This window comes from Corythoichthys intestinalis, chromosome 1 (genome assembly GCF_030265065.1).
Source record: "Corythoichthys intestinalis isolate RoL2023-P3 chromosome 1, ASM3026506v1, whole genome shotgun sequence".
Classification (NCBI taxonomy): Eukaryota; Metazoa; Chordata; class Actinopteri; order Syngnathiformes; family Syngnathidae; genus Corythoichthys; species Corythoichthys intestinalis.
In genome coordinates, this window is record NC_080395.1 from 67,244,965 (window position 1) to 67,261,664 (window position 16,700).

The 16,700-nt window shown below is 40.5% G+C and overlaps 1 protein-coding gene across 9 annotated transcripts in view; it reads right to left on the bottom strand.

The window, feature by feature from the left end:
* Window positions 1-16,700, bottom strand: part of ppip5k1a (diphosphoinositol pentakisphosphate kinase 1a) — a 138,959-nt gene that overhangs the window by 112,449 nt on the left and 9,810 nt on the right. For 8 of the 9 annotated variants that reach the window (XM_057837091.1, XM_057837084.1, XM_057837078.1 and 5 more), the window contains exons 2-7: window positions 11,575-12,070; window positions 10,970-11,165; window positions 6,502-6,592; window positions 6,303-6,388; window positions 5,909-6,063; window positions 5,156-5,257 (exon numbers count right to left, since the gene is read on the bottom strand). In XM_057837091.1, the coding sequence (XP_057693074.1) occupies window positions 5,156-5,257; window positions 5,909-6,063; window positions 6,303-6,388; window positions 6,502-6,592; window positions 10,970-11,165; window positions 11,575-11,718 (774 nt within the window). In that variant the 5' untranslated portion in view covers window positions 11,719-12,070. Of the gene's footprint in view, window positions 1-5,155; window positions 5,258-5,908; window positions 6,064-6,302; window positions 6,389-6,501; window positions 6,593-10,969; window positions 11,166-11,574; window positions 12,071-16,004; window positions 16,088-16,700 lie in introns of all 9 variants that reach the window. The other variant, XM_057837041.1, reaches the window with a different exon arrangement.

Below are 16,700 nucleotides of genomic sequence, written 5' to 3' on the forward strand. Positions count from 1 at the left end.
AAATGCCGCATCCAAGCGAGTGAGCGAGTTAGTGAGAGAAGGGAAACACTGCTACGAGCCTACGTTCTTTTTTTAATGTTTGTAAAATATCTACAGAGGCAACGCCTGTATGTATCGTCTTCTGTGTTGTTGTTGTGTGCTTCCACTCGCGATCGGACACTTAAATCCAGTTGTGTAGTAGATTGAACGACGTGCTAATGCTAGCGAACGCATGCTAACCGTTTAGTTGTGTTAGCAGCTAATCATCGCTGATTTACGTTGATGCAAACCTGTTTGTTATTGGGGACGAAATTGATTTGTTTCATTTCTATTTTTAGTTTCACTCTTCAAGTGATGGTTGAATAAAGTCAGCAAATTATACCAACGTCTTCTGTATCCTCATTTGGGAGTTTAGCTAGCTATATAGCCAGGACTAAGCCTTAGCGTCTCTGTGAGGACAGTGCAGTCTTATTCCCTCCCGATGCAGTTATCTTCACCTTCCCTCCCGATGCAGTTATCTCCACCTTGCAAGACTGCAAGTCGTTTTGTTGTAATTTTTCCTCGTGAAGTAAAGACACACTTTCGAGCGTTTGAACCTACGTGCTGTCATTGTTATGTTTACGGCTGCAATGCTCGTGCTAAACCATCGTAACCTTTCATTTTCACCCTCTTTCTTGGTGAAGTGTAGCCAAACTTTGGAGCGGGTGGTTCTTGGCGCCATGCTAGTTTGATGTGTCTGGACAACAAGACACGTCACAACGCAATATGCGTCTTTAGGAATCGTTAAAGGGATCGTTCAGGCTTTTTCATTGTGATGTCGAGGCCTCGAAACAGAAGGAACCGGTTCTGAATTGGAATCGGATTTCGATTCCCATCCCTATTTGTGATAATATGTCAACTGACAACTAATTGATTGTCTGTATCGCTTTCACCAGCACTAATTAACTTTGAGGAAGGTGGCAGGAACCCTGCCACACACAAAAAAAAACCTAAAATGTGCTGACTGCTTTACGGCATATGTCACTTCACCCTTTCCCCATTCATTGTAAAGACAGAATTCGATGCGAATGCTGCAAAAATGGTAGAGCAACAAGAGACAAAACATTTTGTCTGAGGTGAAAAAAAAGAGAGGCTACCAGGATATACAGAATAAGCATTTGCCCGGCTTTCACTCACTGGCGTGACACCCCCCCAGAAATGTTGTTTAACCCATCTGCGGGTGTCCGATTCATTGGTTTGATTCATTGGTGATTTTGCGACACTGTTCGGGTGTGCGCTGGTCCTCATGGGAAAAGCAGTCTTCCCCAAGGTAAAACACTAAGACTTTTTTTCAGTGGCATCGCTAACATCGATCAAACTGAAAAGTTACAAAGTGTTGCTTTAAGACACCCTTGTTTTACGCTGCAATGTTTGCGCAAATCTAGTGCAATAGATAACTGACACGGGTTGAAATGGAAACAAAAATTGGATAAGTAGTGTTTAACCTCAGAAGTCAAGTTAAAATCTCAACTGTGGTCTTTACACCAAAACCATAAAAAAAGCTGCTGCCAGTGATGTTTCTAGAAATATTTTAGTTTTATTTTTTCCTCAAAATTCAGCATTTTGTCAAAACTACTCTGTCATTGACAAGTTTGAATTTTCGAATTACAATGCGAAATGGAAATGCAGCTCTGGACTTGCAATAAAGACAATGTACTTTGCCATTAAAGTGACTATTTTCAATTCAGTGTCCTATATTGTAAATTATTATAAAAATACATTTACCGCAATCTGTATAAAATTTGAGTAAATATTAAGGAGGTGCACCTCCAAATACAGCATAAATAAATGCAATTGAATAGGATGCAACCCTTTCAAAATTGCAGCCGTTCGTTATATTGGCTACAGTAGCAGCCCTATTCATAGAAATATCTGCGAATACAAAGCCCCTTTCACATATATCTGAACGCCGTTAAAATCCCAAGATTCGAACGGGTAGCCCTTGTGTATTAATGCAATTTTCCAGGTTGACTGAAACGGAGATTACGCCGATATTTAACAGGCCACGTCTTATTATTATGTCCGGGACTTTCCCGGGACAAGGCGTGTGTGGAAGTTTGATTTCTGGGTCACGGCACAATGGCTAATGACGTAAATATCATGGCGTGCCCATTGTCATTTCCTCTATCTTTGCAGTGAGACGAAAAGCGGTAAATAAACATCACAATTATCAACATGGCAAACTGGAAATGGCTAAATTAAACTGAAAACGATTTTTATTTATTTTGTTTATTTTGTCGCTTATGTTAGGGCCCGCAACTGCGGAAACAAGGTTGTACCTCAAAACAGAAAACAACAGAGGGATGTGTTCAAAGGTTTATTAAATACACACAAAAACACACGCGACCGCGGAAAAGGGGGGATAACACAACGGGTCCAATAATACTTACCTAAGCGGTAGGCAGAGAGCTGATAAGACAAAAACAAAACAAAACTCTCAAATACCAGCCAGCACAACGTCGGGAATTTTAAAACAAGGGCGGCAGACGAACAAGCTAGTAAATGCACGAAATTCGAGAGTACAAGGTGTCAAATGGCGCCCAGCAAGTTAATATCTCGGCACTCTTGTCTTGGATCGCCTGGGCTTAAATACAGTCTTGATGAGCTTGAACTGGCTGCAGTTAAGTCGGGAACACTGCCACAACCGGCTCTGTAACAAAACACGATCTGACCAACAGAATGTGACAGGAGGTGCCGACCAAAAAAAATGACCTCCCAGCACAAAGAGTGTGAGTTGGCAACACGGGACAAGTCTGTGAAAGTGCCCCACTCGCGTCATTCGCAAGATATCTCTCCATAGGTGAAAGCGACGCGCGAGTAAATCCCGCGTCACCTTACATGGGAATTTACCGGGATATGTGTGTGAAACGGGCTCAAGTCAGTGTTGACAACAAACAGCTAGCAGAAGCTAGCACACTAGTTTAAGTCAGTGTTGTTTTCGTCAACGACGATGATAACGAAAAGATTTCCTCAACGAACACTTTTTCATGACGATGATGAGACGATAATGGGCTAGAAACGTGTTTTGGGAGAGTAAAACATAGCCCAATGCAAATTTCGCCTGGTAAGACGAGAATGAGACAAAAATGGGCAATCGTTTCCATCATATGTTCACAATGTGTGACATTTTATGTGTAGTTAGCCTGCATCGAAAATAAAATAAAATGCAGTGTCTGGTTGTGTCACTCGTGACATGCCCCCCTCCGCCCCCCAATTCACCAGTGTCGTCTCCAGTCATTCCGGCGTGCACAAATGATGAATTTGTTATCTTGGCCAGAGAGAATATACAATGCTGCTTTAGTCTTTAACTCATTTGCTCCCAAAAACGTATAAATACATTCTTTTTCAATTGTTTCAGTGTCCCAAAGACGTATTTATACGTCTTTTTTTCATAAGAGACATTTCTGGGTTCTGATTCAACTGAACTCCAAAGCACAAAGCTGAAAATCCATTTTAAAGCAATAAAACGGGCCACTGGAGGGCAGTAGCGCATTTGGGTAAGCCCCGCAACCCGATTCAACGGCAACGAACGGCCGGGCCGCACGGTCGGAGCGCTGGCGGAAGGATGCCAGGCGGCGGACGACCGAGCAGAACAACTGAGAGGACGCCCGAGATGCCAGGCGCTGGACGACAGAGCAGAACAACCGGGACCACCAGTGCAGCGGAAGATACCGTTGAGTCTGTGCTGCTCGCCAAGCAGACCCAGCAGAGACTCAAAAAAATCCATCTTTATGAGACAGGCGGCAATGAGGGAAAAGTTTACCCGGCTGTTGCGGCGACAACAGCGTCATCTCTCAGTTAGTTATGTGTAAATAAATTGTTATTTTGCAATCAAAAGCCTTATTTGTCTTGTTGTTTATGTTATTTTGTAAAAGGAAAAGATTATTCAGATGTTTGGGATGTAACTAAAGCAAAAAATAGCTGTGTTAAAGTATAAGCTATGTTTGAAATGCATGCTTTCACAAAAAGCTCAATTTCTCTGTTTTTTTCATCAGAAATTGGAAAATTGCTCAAACTAAGCTATTTTCTAATGCATTATTTCTAAAGAATGGAAAAAGATATGAACTTACTTTTTTTTCCTGCTGAAAGAAAAGAGTCTATTCTTTCTTTTGGTGGGTTCCATGTTTATATAGCAATAGAACAGAATTTTCTATGGGCCTTGCAAAATCAGTCAAAATCCAGTAAAACGGCCGGGAGCAAAGGGCCTTGCTCCGGTGAAAATGGCTGGGAGCGAATAAGTTAAAGGTCTGTGCTGAGTGATGATCACACACTAAATGTAACACGTAGCATTAGCATAGCATTTGTGTTAGCACTAGGGTAATGCTAAGGGCGCGCGTTCTCGTTAAACAGGGGTGTCCAAACCGGTCTTCAAGGGCTGCTATGGGTCCTGGTTTTTATACCTACCAATCCAGCACAGACAGTTTAACCAAAGAAGTTTCTTTTGAAACAAGCAGCAACAGACTGCAATCAATGGATTACACTTGTAAGACACCACCACATTGGTGAAAAATTGTAGTCTTGTTTTGTTGGAATGAAAACTAGCACCCACTGCGGCCCTGTGTGGAATCGTTGTTTTTTTGTTTTTGTTTTTTTAACATACAGTTTGTGGTGTCTAGGTGGGTATAAAAAAATTAAATAATAATTAATTAGTTAAATAATGTCCTGTTTTCCTGCTGAGTGTGTATTTTCACCAAGTTGGGGTTGTTCTTGTAGATGCTTCAATATGTGCTAGTCTGTCAATGTTCATTGGTAATAGTTGGAAACCTTTATTTCTTTATTTATGTAGTAATTAAAAAAAAAAAAAATTCACAGACAAAAACATTTTTAGTCAATGTCGACTAAAACTAGACAAAATTAAGTCTGTAGTTTTCAGGAGCAAAAACTAGATGAGGACAAACCCATTTTGAGAAGACTAAAATATGACTAAAAAGTATTATCGTCCAAAAGACAAAGACTAAAGCGAAAATAATAGAGCTGCAAAAAAACAACAACACTGGTTTTAGTTAGTCAATGACTTTTCTACACAACAACTACTTAAAACCTTATGAGCGATGGGCATGCTTCAGGTGCCCTAGACCATGTCACTGACTTTTTATATAGGGCGTTCAACTGCATTTCTCTTTAAAAAGAAAATTACCTTCACATCTGTGCCGTCTGTTGGCATAAACTCTTCATAGATGTAAGAACCAGTCTTTCTCACATTGCTCTCTGGTGAGTACACACTGCTTCTGCTTCCAATCTAGAGACATCATACAGTTTATGTTAAACAAGCTCATTATGAAATCAGAGTTAATGCTAAACAAGGTAATTATTCATGATCACAGAAGTTTCATGGTAAGTTTTCACTTTGTTTTTGTAGACACAGAGCAGTATGGCCACAGCTGTGGGGAATTACTGCATTACTCAAATGAAAAAAAAAAAAAAAAAAAGGGGGGGGGGGGGGGGTTGTTCAAAGTGTAGATCGAGTCTTGTAAAATATTTCCAAATATAACACCAGAGCTGGTATTTCTGGATGATAGCAGTCCTGGATGAAATTGGATCAAAAGGACAGAGTCCAAACGCACTGAAAGATTAACTTTGGAAGAGTAAGAGTGTGTGTGTGTGTGTGGGGGGGGGGGACTTGAGAGGGTGAATTGGTAACTTAAAAGATGCAGCACGGCTGAAGGTTTAGTACATCTGAAAATTCACCCCCCCCACAAAAAAAATAATAGTGATAATAATTGAAAATATCTTTTGATTACGGTAAACCAAGTCTGTTCATCAGTAAACTGTTTCATGCTAGATGGTGTGAAGATCTCCATTTATAATTTGTTCCAGTTTTTTCCTGCTATTTCAAAAAAAGGACAATCATAGAATTTTATTTGAAAGTTGTCAAGTTAGAAGACTAGACCTTTCTGAAGAGACGTTGGCTGCCACCACCAGCAGAAGTGGGATAGTAGATATAGACATTGTGGTCCTCAGCACAGACAGGCTTTTCAACGAAAGGTTTCTGGAATATTTCTCCATTCACCTCCACATGGTCCTCACCTTCAACTAGGTTACATTCTGAGACAGATTACAGCAAATATCTGTTAGCAAGCAATTATTTCATTTTTTTATTTTATGATACAGTTCAGCTGTTTAATTAAAGCGGTTTCCTAAACCCCAAAATATATGACAGTCCTTTCCATCTGTCGTTGATGTAATCTTTTTTTTTTTTTTTTTTTTTAAATAAGCACTGTATTTCCTTTATGCCAACTCTTTGTCCTAAATAAAATCTGTGTAAATGAGAGCTTATTACAGACCATCTGGTTTATCTGGGTCACGATTCAGCACAGCATAGCGTGGCAGATCTATTCCTTCTTCTTGCAAGATACGATATACTTCTCTCCTGTCAGAAAATGACGGAAACATTAGGATAAAATTTTTTTTTTAATTTGCTTTCTTAATGATCACATTTTGCAATGCATGATTCCAACATTCAAACTGGAAATGAAGATGTACCTGTCCTGTATGTAGTACTGCATGTTCAAGTCATTGATGAGCAGAGGGTTTCTCAGTTTGGCATAACTCACTGCTTTATCAAGTGGAAATCCTGGATTTACAAGCAGAAATACATTGAATAATTTAAATCATCCTATGTCCGATGACAGGTTTCTAAATTTGAATGGACACCTTAAAGCAAGGCTTTTCAAATCAATGAGGTAGGTTTTATACATTATATTGCATATTACATGATGTATGCAAGTTTACATTATCGAATATTCGTACCCTTTTAAAAAGAGAACAAACGGATGGGTGAAGAGATGGCAGAGGAAGTGCACACAGGTCCTCATTTGCCGAATCAGCGGACAGTCACGTTATTCAGTTGCAGCAGACCACATCATATATTTAACATGGAATCGCAACTCCAGATTGCCATCTTTTAGACCACAGTTGCCTATTAAGTCGCTCGTGATCGACCAGTCGATCGCAATGCCTGTGCGGTTAGCTCGCAGCATCACTTACTTTTTTTTTTAATGTACATAGTTAATCATGTTGTGTGACCCCCCCCCCCCCCCCCCCCCCCCCCCCACAAAGGGTGCCAATACTTTTGCCCGGCCCATTTTTTGAGTTTTGTGTAAAATGATAATGACTTTTAATTTTTTTTTCATTCCCTTTTGTGTTTTATCATTGCAAGCAAAATAAATGAAGATACAGTATTACTACCAAAGCATTTGTAATTGCAATCATTTTCCGGGAGAAATTGGGCATTATCTTACAGAATTGCAGGGATGCTAATACTTTTGGCCAGCACTGTAAGTATGTTTACTGGGTGCTGAAACTAGAGGCCCATTTACACGGTGACCCTCTGACCGAATCAACAGAAAACGACCCTTGCAGGTTTGCGTGCAAACAACAATGGTCTTCATACCAGTGACATTGCAATTCCGCATGAAAACGATTTAGTATTTATGCAGTTCAGTAGGGAGCAGTGCAGTTTTACACCACAGCTGATAGAGAGCTCCTTGAAAAAATCTTCCTCAGCTCAGGTGGCCTATCTTTACAACCAACATTATTTTTCAACAATTCTCTTGATAATGTATTGGTTTCCAAAATCAATGCTTCTTGTTATTGTTTATATTGTTATTACTTCAAGTATTTTAGCATGCGCTGTAGTCGTATCAACCTGTGTGTTTGAAGCCTAACATAACCGCTGGTATTTAGATAACAATGCCTACCGCAAATAATCCGGAGTTGTGACTAGGTCGCTAGAAGGGAAATTATAATGTCAGAGTAAAATGAATCGACATTCTGTTCACACACAGTTAAAGAACTTCTGGACATCTGAATAAGGCTCTAATTTAAGCTTTGAAAGTGATTGAAGATGGATGGAACTAGTCACCATGTTTAATATACTTGTCAAACCTCGCTACTTCGCGTTTCAAACTTGACACCCTTAGTCCATCGCGGATTTTTTTCAGTAAAAAATTTATATGTACATATTCATAACAAATTTAAAAATGGAGAAAATATGGCATAAAAACTGGCCGTTCGCTAGGATAAGGCAAGGAGAGCCCGCCGAACTCAAAATCCACCTCTCTGATTCGCTAGCCAGAATCACTCGGGAATCTCAAAAGCTGATTGGCTGAGACATTTCACCCAGCTGCTCTCCTATACCAAGAACCACTTTCTCTCGCCTTTTTGTGCTTGTGAGGTCGTTGAAAATGGCTCCTAAATGTCCTCCACCTGCTAAATGCTCTCGCGCAGTGTTTTTCTAACGGTGTGCCGCCGCACACTAGTGTGTCATGAGAGATCATCAGGTGTGCCGTGAGAAATTAGCCAACATCGATTTTATTTATTTTTTTTTTTTTACGTCATCGGGCGGAGTTGCAGTAGGAAGGAAGGAGGAGGTAAAAAGTTGCGGTCGTGTGCAGTTGAGCGAGGTATTGCTCTTGTCGCATTCAATAACTGCTCGGATTTTTAGCCATCAGCTACCTTGCTGTCCACGACAACGTGGACCCGAGCACGTCTACTGTACATCATTTGATTAGACTCGTCAGAGTCAATATTCACGAAAGTGTCCTTTCCATATGTGACGACAGTCAATCCTCCCCGTGTTTTATTCCAACACATTGTCAAGGGCAGCAAAGTGGCCGACAACTAGAAATCTAAGCAGTTCTTGAACGCGACACGAGCAGCTATCCGAATCGTCATCCGAAACGAAACACCCGTCGCTACTTTTTTGAGAAAAGCTACAAAGGTAAATGAGAAAGCCCCCAAAGACAGTTACCTTGTTGCTGAACTTGTAGCTAAATCCAAAGTCCCACACTGTGGCAAAGACCTTAATACTACCTGCCAGCAAAGCTATTGTCAGCTAGCTGCTCGGCCCTGATGCGGTTAAAGACATTGATAAAGTCCCCCTGTCTGATAATTCTGAAGTTTTCAAGCCTAACTGCTATGAAAAATAAAAACAGAGACTGAGAGGTGTTGATGAAGATTCCTGCCAGGATATTAGCTTTGGGTTCATCTAAAGAGGCTCAAGTTTCACACTGAGTAAGTATAAATATTGAAAAATATTTTATAAATACATATACTGTACAGAAAGTAATTTTGGAACATTTTTGGTTTGTGGTGGGAGTGAGATTTTTTCCAATGTAAAAACGTGCCATGACTCAGAAAAGGTTGGAAAAACACTGCTCTAGCGAACCCAAGAAGAAAGGAAAAATTATGGTAGTGTACGAGCAAGTTTAACTATTGGACATGCTTAAAGTTGGCCAAAGCTATGTGTCTGTTGCACATCATTTACGGACTAAATGAATCAACCGTTCTCGACAGAAAAAAGATGAAGCGAAAATCCGCAAGATGACAACAATATCGTTTTTCAAGGACACTAAGGCTAAGTTCTTACCGCAGGTCTTAGTGCACAAAACCAATTTTTTTTGTTTTTTTCCGACTCGAGTGAGGCATTAACTTGAGGGTCTGAACAGGATAGGTGGAGAATTTCAAATCCGAGCTAAGTCACTTTCGTATGTGGTTAAAATCTGATATGGCCAGTGGCTGCAGTCTGAACAGTTAAGTCCCCCAAATCGGAATTCGTGCACCAATTAAGTCAGCCAAGAGCGAGAGACAATCCATATAAATTTTGAATATAAGACAAAACGGGGATTATTTATGTCTGTTATGTGTTCTCTTCTTTGAAATCAAAATATGATCACCATAGAATGACGTTGAGCCAGCATTGGTTTTGTTGCTCCTGCGCATGTGGGTCAGTTTGGACAGCGCATATCAGACTGCGAATTAGTGCGCATGCACGACACTTGAATGGGCTCAATGGACAGAGACAGTCTGAACGGGCACGCCAAAAAAACATGACAAAGAAAAAATCAGAATTGTGCATTAATACCTGCGGTATGAACCTAGCCTAAGTGAGTTGTGAATCCTCGCAAAAAGAGGATTGCAAAAATGGAAAACCAGTTGCACCAAATGCACAAACAGTGTGGATATTGGACTGTCGCGAAAAGAAGGTGTCTCTCGATGCAAACGTGATTCGGGCAAAAGCCAAAGCGCTGTATGATATCCTCATTCTTGAAGGAAAGTTGAACTAAGGTGGTGGTGATGACGACATGATGAAGATGAACCACAGCCTAGTACCAGTGCCTCGATTGATTCCACCGCACAAGAAAATTGTGGTTATCTTCCCATAAAGGGCTGGTTCGAGAAATTCAAAAACAAGTTTTGCCTTTTCAGCATTACGTTGTATGAGGATTCCTACTCGGCAGACAATGACGCAGCTGTTCGTTACGTCGAGGACTAATTTCCCAAATTAATTGTAGAGGGTGGCCATCTCCCGGAGCAGGTGTTAAACATGGATGGGACTGGCCTTTTTTGGAAGATGAAGCCATCTAAGAGGTACCTTTTCAAGGAAGGAACGAACAGGCCAGGCTTCAGAGCCTTACCTTGGACAATCTGCTAGAGCTCTGCAACATGGCACGGGCTTTGCAACAAAGGGCCCAAGAAATCGATGACAACATGGTCAGAGCCATTGAATTCAGAAACCATATTGATGGTGTGATAGCGTTGTACAAAAGCATCTTTGCTCCGAAAAACAACGGTCACAACTCCCATCACGATGGTCCTTGTGTGCCAGACAGCTCCTGCAGAAGCTTCTCAGTAAATCATGTTTATCTTCATCTCCATCGTTCTGCAGTTTTTTTCATCATTTGTCAAGATCATCAGTAAGTTTTATTCATCTTATGGATGTAACTGCATTTACATATATTAATATTGTATCTAAATGTTTTAAACTATTGTATACATAAAAATGTATATATGTACTTTACACAAAACTGAACAGGACAGGTTTATAAAAAAAAAAAAGAAAAAAGCTGGTGGGATGGGGCTACTTCGCGGTTTTTTACTTTTCGCAGGGAGTGAACTTTGAAAAACGAGGGATCACTGTAATATGAATATGTATCTTTTTATGATGTACCTTTGGAGTGGAACGAGATGAGGCAGTCACACAATGGCCAGTTTTCCACTGGCTCGTTGAGGATGACGTCCTCAGGAAAGATGACCACAGTGATGTACTCAAACCTGCATAGCCTCTCCAGGATCTGGGTCATTGGCTTGGACTTTGACTTCTTCATCATGCAGCATATCCCTACGACGATCTGTTGCTCAGGTGGCTGAAGAAGGAGGAGAAAAAGTAGAGCAGAAGGAATTCTAAACTATTGCATACTTACTATTTATCCTTTGCAAGATCACCTCCAAACGAAGAAGACAACTTACTATTTATGAAATCACTGTACACACTATAGGGACTGTATTGATCAAAGATGAAAACTCCATTAATGCTATTTAAATTTTAATGGCACTTCATTTTAACAAGAGAATTATAATCCTAGTCAGCAGATGGAGGAAAAATGTCATTTATTTCACCATATGATTTGCATGCAAAATGCCTGCCTCAAAATATGAAATATGGTTTAAATGTGTATTAAACACGGTACTTAGAAATATAATCTGGTGAGGTTTTGACACACAAAATACATGAACAGTCCAACATTATTCAAGCGTTTATGTTAAGATCCTTACAGAGTCTGTGTCTTCGTCGTCCTCAAACAGTTCCATGTCTGTTCTTATGCTATCATCCAAGACCTCGCTCTCATCGTCTTCGCAGCCCACGAAGAATCTGGGAGCGCCACGCCGGCTCTCGCCCGGGCTGTTGGGCTCTGACATCACAGTCTCCCGCGGCAGCCCTCAGCATCCCACCACGCCATCGTACACCAACACACCACCGGAGCACGCCACCGATGGAAGGGCACGAGGCCAGAGGATACAAATAGTTCCACTCTGCCAAGTTGGTGAGGAGTGATGTGAGTGATGGAAAATGGGCCTCAGAGATTGGTGTCCAAATGTGCCAAGTGAAGGGGAACAATAATTCTCAACTGCCCTTTGTAGCAACGCTTTCATTTGAAGTTGACATTCTTCACTCAGCTGGCCAAACTTGTAATTGACTTGCTTGGGACTTTGAAGCAACAGGGCCTCGCTCTCGATGTCTTTCTTCCATGTTGATGAAAAGATGACAGTTCTACAAAGGAAACAGATCAACAGATTTTATTTTGTGACATGAAATGTTTCATAATTTTATAGCATTGGATTACTGGGACAGCTTTGTCTCTGCTGCAGTTTCTCTTTAAATAAATCTTAAGATGCTTTTATCTGTTTTTATCCTGTACAGTCAGTGCACGCCGTTTTTACCCGTCCTCTGTATGTGTAAGATGCCACCCCCCATTTTTACTTCAGAACAAATAAAAAATATGGGTAAAAATAAAGTCAAATTGAGGCTACGTCTACACTAGGACATAATTTTCTTCAGGGTATTTTGCCGACTATTTTTATACCTGTCCACACTTACATTTAAGGCACGTTTAAGCACCCCCCCCACCCCACCCCCACCCGCTTCTGCAAGGTACGCCTGCATTTGCGCAAACTACGCATGCGTAGAAAGGAGAAGCCTCATTAGTTGCGTCATCACCCGCACATTTTACCTCTGAACCGGAAACTCATTACTCGCCGGCGGCAAATTTCGAAATTACTAAACCTTCTACACAGTCATTATTGATCACCGTTTTTCTTCGTGAACGCAATTGAACGCATCACGCAGGAGCGAGAGTGAAGGGAGAGCTCGCTCGGCTTTTACGAGCAGTCGCCGCGTTGTGATTGAAATAAGCCTGAAATCGTTAATTGGGATGTTACAATCGATGCTCATGTACGCTCTCACAACTTGGAAAATAACAAATAGAAGCACATGGTGTGGTTCTGCGTATATTTCCTGGAAGCCGCAACCACGAGTTCTTGTGCATAACAGTAGCGATCCTGGAAGTGGCGATAGTTTTGACAGGCAGAAATGTCATGGAAAAAAACTGATCGCGCATCTCTTTGACTAGGGGTATCACGCAGGTAGCTTTTTTGGGTTTAATTTTCCTCTACGCATTTTTATATACTCATGTTAAGTCGGCAATGAGTTGGGAGGGGCCAGCCCTGCAGCTGGCTGATCGGAGACAACACAGGAGACGAGCTCAGTAAAAAACGCTCATCTCCGCTTCATCCGCAATGCGATGAACACAAATGGGCACTGAATTGAAGCATATTATTGTGACGTAGTTTGGAGGTTCAAGAAAATTGTGTAGAAAAGAAAAGAGAATCAGAAATGCCACGTCGTGATCGTCCGCCTCCATTGTTTACGATGACACTAAAAATGGCGACGGCATGACGTCTCTTCCTTAGTATCCGATTGTTGTACGGAGACAACAGTCCATATTAAGCGGCGTGTAATATTACCCTACATTACAGCCTACATTATCAGTCTAACAACTAATCCAGATAATAGGCATATTATTGTAGCAGACATGTCGTATAGTCCAACTAATTACACGTTTAAAGTGCCTGTGACACGAAAAAGCATGTTTATTTCATAATACACGCGGTATTTTATGCTCCTGAATGATATGGACCGCTTGGATGTGTGTGGAAGCGATCGCTATATTTATTTAGTTTTTTGAATCCCGCGCCAGGAAAATGAGTGACTTCGGTCTTGCATTAAGGAGGAGGGCGCTGTGACGTGTACGGTAGAAGACGTCCTCTTCACGCTACAGTGTACTGTTGTGTATGAGGACGAAGGATTCAGCTGATTTTGCGGATTAATACGTTTATTTTTCGCATCACGCCAGCCAAACGGCTGTGGAAAAATCATTCTGTATGAGGGAGAGGCGTATGCGCCTTTTTGGAGTTTCAAAAGGTTCCCATTCACCGTGGATATTTACTGTGGGACCATTGGACTTACGATGAAGTGAGTGAACATCTTGTTTTGTATTATGTCAAATACGAATACAGCGATTACAAAGTAAACACTACAAACTTCCTTTAAATGAAGGACTACTTACGTTTGATCATTGATAGGCATGTAAAAAGCTCTCCTAATGCATTAGCAGCAGCACGTTAGCTGCGTTAGCTCCAGCCACCCTCCTCCGGGGAACGAACTGTAAATTGCTCTCCGCCGGGCGGTTTGCCGATCCACTAAGACATTCGACAACCGGGTCGTCATGTCAAATAATCCAGGATAGCTATGTGTGATTTTCCGCTTTGAAGACTTTGAAACATCACTCGGTTCGGGTTAGCATGTTGGCTAGCTGTCACGCCTTCTGGTTTGTTTACATTCTCCGAAGCCAGGGAAGGGAAATGACATATGTCCGATTTAGGTGTCATAAAATATCGTTTGGGAGGTGCGACAGTAAAGGTGAAGTCGACAGTTTTGACCATTATGGAGTAATTTTGCCATGTCGTCCTGAATAAATGCATTTTTATTATTTCATATTCCATTCAGCACAAGACTGTTATTTGTCATGACCATGCCATTTATTTAGCAATTGGGGAAAATACTTGGATAAAAAGAGTATCCTGTAAAAATATTGAAGTAAAGAGACAGAAACAATGACATTTTGCTGCTCTCTTCGTCGCGTTTTCCTCGTTGTGAATAGTTCCCCCTCAACGGGTTGACTGGTCCTTCTCAAGCCATTTATATAGCTATTGGGGAAAAATACTTGGGTAAAAAGAATATCCTGTAAAAATATTGGAGTAGAGAGACTGAAACAATGACATTTTGCGGCTTTCTTCGTCGCGTTTTCCTCGTTCTGAATAATTTCCCCTCAATGGGCTGAATAGTAAAATCGATGAGCCAAGTCTACCGCTGACGTCATCCACCTGTTGGGGACGCTAAAGCCCTATAATGGTAGGCGTGGCTAACCGGCAGATTTAAAGACTAATTTCTCGTCATCTGTGCTTTGCTAAATTGTTGTATATAGTCGAATCGTCTCAAAATATGATTCTAATTGACATAATGATGACATTTTAGACTTTTTTTCTCGTGTCATATGCTCTTTAAGGTAGAGCTGTCCCAACTAGTCGACATAGTCGACGTCATCGATGACATAAATCCGACGACGAGCACAACATCCCGTCGACGGTTAATGAAGGGTTAAAAAAAATATGCGTGGAAAGTTCAGAATGTCGGACGCTCGGTATGCAAGCGGGGAAAGCGGCACAAAGCCAAAAAAGGGCACCAGTTTCCAAAACATTGAGTTATTTCAAAGAAACAAAGGAGGGTAAACTGCTGTGTCCTGTCTCTTCAATGTGAAGCTTGGCTGCACGTCGGCCGTGAATAAACACCTACGCTGTCACCCAGTTTTAATTTTTGAAGACAACAAGAGTAAGTCCATCTAACTAACTAACGACATGTTTTATTGAAGTTGCTAAGCCTGTTGTGATTTGCGATATGTCAATTTGTTGCAAGGTAAATAAAAATGAGGGCGATCATTTTCACGGCTGCGTTTTATCACCGCGTGCGTGCATGCATACATTTGTGCGTGCGTGTAGGTGACATATGACATACATACATAACATACTCTAGTTCAGGGGTCCCCAAACTTTTCCCTGTGAGGGCCACATAACTTTTCCCTTCTCTGATGAGGGGCCGGGGTCAGTTTGTAACAGAAAAAGTGTGACGATTGCAGGAGTGCCTAAATGTAAAAATTCATTGTTTTTCAGAAAGCCACAATCAAATAACCCTTTCTGGATTCTTCACGGAACAAAAGTAAATAAAATAAAAATAATAATATAATATGATATAATATAATATAATATAATAATAACACTATTAATTAAATCGATAATAACCAAATAACCCTCTCTGGGTTCTTCACAGAAAAAAAGTCAGTAAATAAATAACACTATTGGGGGAAAAAAAAAAAAAAATGCTCGCTGGTATTGTTCAGAGGGCCGGACCAAATGTGGAGGCGGGCCGTAGTTTGGGGACCCCTGCTCTAGTTCATTTCACAGATGTTTATTGGTAATCAACACGCCATAGAATTACAGTTCAGACATACAAAATACGGAAACATGTATATTAAACACTGTACGTTAGCATTGCTACATTGAGACTAATAGGGTAAAAAAAAGGAACCTACTTTAGCCTGCTATGAAACATTGGCAGTCTTCTCCAAAACGCAAACTTGCAGTTAAAAGGTGACACTTCAAACATGAAAAATTGCTGGTTAACAGCATTTGCAAATGGAAAAAAAGAAAAAAAGAAAAATTATTACTGACACCACATGACAAAAAGTGCTTTTTTTTGCAGAGTGCAAAGCTTAAGTTATCCGTTTAGCGAGGGTACTTCTGGTGAATATTTCACAATAAAAGCATGTCATGTTCGACTGACTGATTGATTGATTGATTGATTGATTGATTGATTGATTGATTGATTGATTGATTGATTGATTGATTGATTGATTGATTGATTGATTGATTTTATTTCTAAAACTTGCATCACATTATGGATATACAAGAATACAAACTAAACATAAGACTTGAAAAGGAGTATGAAGAAGTAAAAAACTTATATGAATCCTACCCCTTTGTCCGCTACATAATCATCAGCATGAATCAGACAAAACAAATACAATTCACAACAGTTCGTCATATAAATAATGATTTCTGGAGTTAATCACACATGCTTCTGAATTCAGATTCTACACTAAGATTACCTTTAAAATGACACCCTTTCTGAAAAATCTGATTAGCAATGACAAGAATGAATAATTATTATAATACTATTATATATAGTACTAAACTATAATATTGATGCTAGGTATTTTTTAAGAATT